Source organism: Macrobrachium nipponense, chromosome 30 (assembly GCF_015104395.2).
Source record: "Macrobrachium nipponense isolate FS-2020 chromosome 30, ASM1510439v2, whole genome shotgun sequence".
Taxonomy (NCBI): Eukaryota; Metazoa; Arthropoda; class Malacostraca; order Decapoda; family Palaemonidae; genus Macrobrachium; species Macrobrachium nipponense.
Window position 1 is genome coordinate 16,065,906 of NC_087218.1, and position 6,000 is coordinate 16,071,905.

The window sequence follows — 6,000 nt, forward strand, 5'->3', positions numbered from 1 at the left end:
TCTTTGCAATCAAATAGATCATTCAAGTTCCTTCCCCCTCCGTTGCTGAGACATGAAATATTATGTAACACCTGTTGTTCCATTACTAGAAAGACAGATCAATGCAGATGTGGTGAGATTATGACCTGGCTTAACCTTAGATCAGATGAAGATGGATCAGATGAAGATGGAATGCTCGTCACTTACTTGTCAAGAAGCTGCTACATTGGAGTCAACGGCTTCTTCTATCTTTCAAACGGCTTTATGTTCTATCTTTCAAACGGCTTTATGGTTAGACCTTTGGTCAACAGTGGTGACTAAGATTATGTCTTCAGAGTCAACCAGGAGATTGGTCGATGAGACAACCTTTATCAGATTGCTTCAATCTGGTTCCAGAGCGATTTCATATTTGACAAACTTGAGTGCCAACATATAGGCTAATATTCAGTTGATGAGGAGAGGTGTAGCATTGGCCAAATTAAGCTGTACTGTAGATTTGGACTCTGTTAGCCATTCGGAATGGGGATATCTTAACACAGTTTCTGTTACCAAAGAACATACTAGAAGCTGCAATGATAGAAGATGGATGGCTACCGATGATAGATTAGTTCAACAGGCAGTTAGTAAATCGTCTGGAAACTATGCTAATGAAATAAGACAAATACAGCAAACACCACAAAAGAGAGTAGTGAGGCATAATCCCTCCCCTAAGTCAGCAAGACCTTCTCCAAGGAAGAAATTGCCTCAGCGGCCCTTTCACAATCAAGCCAAAAGAGGAAGTGGCATTAAGGGCAGAGGGAGGGGTGTGAGATGATAGACTGGGCGCTTCTCCCCACTCAGTCACACCAGTGGGGTGATGTTTGGTGACTCATTGGGAGGTGTGGTAGATGTTTGGAGCGGAGCAGTAGGTAGTGGATGTGCTCAGAGTTGGTTATCTGATCCCATTCGACTTTACTCCACCCCTGGCAGAACAACCATTACCACACCTTACCACACCTTCCTTACACTCCTAGGTCTCAGAAATTCCTTATTCTGCAAGAAGTAGTAAGGAAGATGATAGAGAAAGGAGCTGTAGAGTAAGTAGCACTCCTTTCAGGTGGATTTTACAGCTGCATTTTCCTTGTCCCCAAGGCTAATGGAGATTGGAGGACAGTTATAGATCTGTAAGCGTTGAATCTTTTTGTAAGGAGGACGAGATTCAAAATGGAGACCCCAAGGACAGTTCTAGCAGCAGTCAGGGACAAGGATTTCATGCTGACAATAGTCTTGAAGGATGCATACTTCCAGGTTCCAATCCATCATTCTTCCAGGAAGTTTCTCTGCTTCAGTCTGGCAGAGAAGGTATTTCAATTCAGAGTTCTGTGTTTTGGATTAACGTCTCCTCACATATTTACAAGAGTATTCACTCTATTCACTCTCATGTCGACATGGGCTCATACTCAGGGAATCAGGTAAATAAAGTACCTGGATGATTGATCGCTGATAGCAAAGTTCTGAGAAAAATTACTTCAGGACAGACATCATCATCTCTAGTTTTGTCACAGGATAGGCATTGTGATAAATTGGAGAAGTCAAGTTTGGATCCCAGTCAGAAGATGGTGTACTTAGGGATGAGTATAGATACAGTAAAGGCCAAAGCTTTCCCTTCAGATCATAGGGTAGAAAAATGCAAGGAAGTAGTGAATTCCTTTCTGGAAAAGGAAACACGACCAGCAGAGCAGTGGCAAGTAGTTCTTGGGATCCTAAGTTTCTTGGAGAAGTTAGTTCCACACGGGAGACTACACCTTCGGTCTTTACAATGGAGGATGTCACCTCTTATTTAAGAATAAATCAATCATTTAGGTCAGACTTTAGGAATGACTTGGTGGCCTGATGAAACTGAATAATCTTTACAAAACATTGTGAAACTTAATAATCTTTACAAAAAATTTACTGTTGTATATGTGTGTGCTGAGGGATTTTTAAAAAAATAATTTCCTTGATCAGAGATTCGAAAATTATGTTAAGAGAGGTTTTATGCTTAATTTAAGTGTTGTAACATATTCCCAATGATTACTGTGTAATGTGTAGATTGAAACTGAGCTGTTGGTTTATGTTGATTCCTTTTTTTCAGTGGTTGGTTTCATCGAGACACCTTAATAGGATCTGTGAAGGTTCCTCTGGTGTCGTTGGAAACAAAGTGTACTCTTCATGACTCCTTTGATGTAAGTAACTTATATTAAGCATGTTTATTTTCTTCTTTTAAGTATTGTTTTATGTTGGTAATTTATGGCAATCTGCTTTATGCTCATAACAACTTTTGTTTTTTTAACTGTGTGCTTTATTATTTTTAACAGTTGACTGATGAGCGCAAGAAGATGGTTGGGGGTAAGTTAGAAGTCAAAATACGTGTACGGAATCCTATTGTAGCAAAACAATTAGAGAAGGTGACAGAAAAATGGTTAGTAATTGATGGCTTTTGAAACTTGACCATCATATATTCGGTAGGTTATTTGCATTGTTTTTGATGCAAAGCTTATTAAGAATATAATTGTGTAGATCACAGTTTCTATTTTGTCCCACCATAGAGGTTTAGTTTAAGGGTATATTTTATGCATTTCTCAAGACATGTATCAGGAGAAACTTAATGCTTTTATGTACAGTGCATTTTTATAATGATTGATTTTTACAAAGAGTTATAAAACCTTATCTATCAAATGTGGGTATGAATAATTTTTATTCTGTAATAGTTGCTGCTATTCATCAGGGGTCATTGATCCTTGAAGAGCTTTAATAGTCACTTTTGTCCACTGTATCGTTTTTGATACTCGATTATGACAGAAGTAAAGATAGATGTCTATTTATTGTATTAATTTTTGTTTTTTTCATATTTCAACTTTTTATGATGCTTTATTTGAATTATGTTAAGCAAACAGTTTGTTGTAAAGCTTCTTTGACTTGAAAAATGTTTTAGTTGCCTAGAAAGTTCTGCATACCCATTGTATATAGTTTGATAGTGGACTGACTATATTTGTCCAATTTGAAAGATATACATATAGGAACTTTTTTTGCTGAATGCGCTTCACTTTGACATAATTAATTTTTTAAAATAATGTTAGGATACTTGATTTTTGTTGATTCTGAAAAGATTATGTTAATGCTTGCTCATCTATTCTGCAGGGCACATATAATAAATATCATCTGTGATTTAGTTTTAGATCAAGTTTATGTACAGCCATCACCACCTAACCATATACAAAAAAACACTAAAAAAGCAGTTGTGACATACTGTAGTTTCAATACTGGAATTAGTAACTGTGTATATTAATTGCCTGGCTGCATTTTATAGAATGTCCTTCAGATTGCATACTTGATATTCCATAGTATGTATATATAATTTCATTATACTGGGAATAGATCTTTTGAGTCATCAAATTAAAATTTTAATTGAAGAGTTGTTTGCCTCAGTCATCTGTTCATTAGTGTTAAGGAATTCTTACAGGAGGTCTGGTTATATGTAGTGAATCCATTTTCTTCATGAACAGTGTAGGTTGGTGCGGTTAGGAGCTATTGTATTGAAGTAAGGTGTTTCATTAATTTGTATGAAAAATGTTTTTTTTTTTTTTTGTTGCAAAAAATGTTGCTTTTGTTTTCATGCTAAGTTTTTTTGTTCAGAAGAATTCACCATGATTAAGTGCTATTGTTCCTATATTAAGAAAAGGGTTTGAATCAGTTTCAGCTTCATTGTGTAGAATTGAATAGTTTATCATTTTCTAGTGAGTGGTGATAACTGACTTAGATCATCATGGAAAGTAATGTAGTGATTTCTTTTATAATATTAGGTGATATTCTCTATCAATCATCCAATTAATCTGTATTTTTAATTATTGCAAAAGGAATGTAAACTAGTATTTTTTATATTTTGATCTTATGAAAGCCATCAAATTTTCTTTGGATTTTATGAGCCAGGAATGGAAGGGTATGGTTGTTTTGGAGTGAAATTCCTTTTTAAAGCATACTATGAATTAAAATCTTTGATTTTTCCTTTCTCTTTTCATTTACTTTAATGTTTATCACTTTGCAGTAGTACTTATAACTCGTCAAAATGTGCCACTTGCTTTAATTAAAATGGTATACGGTAAAGCAGTGATTGATATTCAAAACTAATAATAGGGGGAATATGTTCCTTGTACCTTGAAATCCAATTACTACTTTGTTCATTTTTTTAATGGAATTTACTTAGTTTGAATTTAATGGTAATATTCATATTTGATCTATTATGCAAGAGTACCTATTTTGAGATGTTCACAAAAGGGTGTGAAACTGTATGTTTTCAAAGGCAATGTGTGCAGTTATTTCGAGTTCAGTGTCTTTTTGTAAAAGAAAATTTATGTATGTTATGTTACTATACATAATTATGCAGCTCTTATGTATTAAAAAGTAAAATTGATCTGGGCTACAAATTCAAAGTACAGTATTATTCTTGTTTTAAATTTTTGATACAAGTACTTCTAGTGCTGGTGAAATTGGACTCTAGCGTGTTTAATGTATCCCACTTGGAACTGAAAAGGGACTATGTGTAGGTATTATTCAATCCCCTTCATCTTATGCAAAGTAATCTCAAGATTACAAATGTACCCAAACTCTGTAGTTATGGAGGCAAGTATTTTTTTTTTTATCTCAGCAATCCTTTGTACTCTCATAAATAATGATTGATCACTAATAAATTGCTGATTAGAAGGCCATTTTGAAGTGGTAACTTTAATGTGTTCAGCTTGCTTCGTCTTTCTTAAAACATTGTCAAAATACCTTTCTTCAGGGTACTGTCTGTTATAATTCAGCTTTGCATGCTTCAGTTTACATGTAAAGTTCCTGTTGAACATCATTACTGAAGAACTCTTGTGTTTTTCAGGGACTGAAAGGTGCGCTCTCTCTCTCTCTCTCTCTCTCTCTCTCTCTCTCTCTCTCTCTCTCTCTCTCTCTCTCTCTCTCTCTCTCTCTCTCTCTCTCTCATATGTTTCTTGTTACTGGTATGATTTTGTTAAAAAAGGGAAGAGTGCAATAAGATTATCATCTGAGTTCCTCAGTTACAAATATTGTATGCACTAACCGTAAACTGTACGCATAAGAGAAGTACCTATGATTGTGATGAACCTCCGATTGTATTTTTCAGTGAGGAAATTTTTGTGTTTTCTTTTACACAGTTTATGCTAATAGTAAGTTAAGTTTTTCAGTGACGAAGATTTTTTTCCTGTAAACACAGTTTATGCTATTTGTTAGTTTGATTTTGTAGCATAGCATGACAAGTGGACGACTGGATATGGTAAACAGCATTATTATTATTAATTATAAAGGATTACATTGTTTATCCAGATCTCTGAGCCTAGTAAAGGCTCTTCTTGGGCACAGCAGAGGTATTTCAAATCTATTTAAGGGGTTGTAGTGGTCACAATTAGATTGTTCAAAGATGTACATGTTTAGTTATTTGCTGCCATATTATCTCATAATATTTTTGTAGCTTACTCAAGGTTGCCTGCATCAGTGGCGAGTTGAATTTTCATGTCTTGCCAGAAGTGCCTGTGTATGTAGAATTTATACTGTTTCATTGATATATTTTACTGTAATTATTATTACTATAAGATCTTGTGTTTCCAGCTTATTGACCAGTGTTCAATGTTGATATTTAGCTAAGCTTATTTACACTGTAATGAAAAATAAAATTATTTAACAGATCATAGAGTTTTGGTGTGTTACTTTACTTTATGGAAGTTACTTACTACAAGGATGGATGATGAAAAATAAAAGTACTACGTATTCTATAATGAGGCATGGTACATATTAATTTACTGAAGACCACACATTGATCATGAAAGCCTTCCTTTCTAAATGGTGTACAAGTAGATGGATACACATGACATAATTTTGTTAAACTTGTAAGGTACTTTCTTAGAGAAATAGGTTCCTTTGTGAAGGAAATCCAGCTAGCAGAAAGATGGACTACATCGTCACAGCTTCACAACTTCAGGTGTTAGAACAGTACAG

General features: G+C 34.7%; 1 protein-coding gene across 2 annotated transcripts in view; it reads left to right on the forward strand.

The window, feature by feature from the left end:
• LOC135202315 (coiled-coil and C2 domain-containing protein 1-like) overlaps window positions 1–5,697 on the forward strand; it is a 35,204-nt gene extending 29,507 nt beyond the window's left edge. For both annotated transcript variants that reach the window (XM_064231657.1, XM_064231656.1), the window contains exons 15-16: window positions 2,093–2,183; window positions 2,316–5,697. In XM_064231657.1, coding sequence (XP_064087727.1) covers window positions 2,093–2,183; window positions 2,316–2,441 — 217 coding nt within the window. In that variant the 3' untranslated portion in view covers window positions 2,442–5,697. The remainder of the gene's footprint in view (window positions 1–2,092; window positions 2,184–2,315) is intronic.
• The last annotated feature ends 303 nt before the right edge of the window (window positions 5,698–6,000 follow it).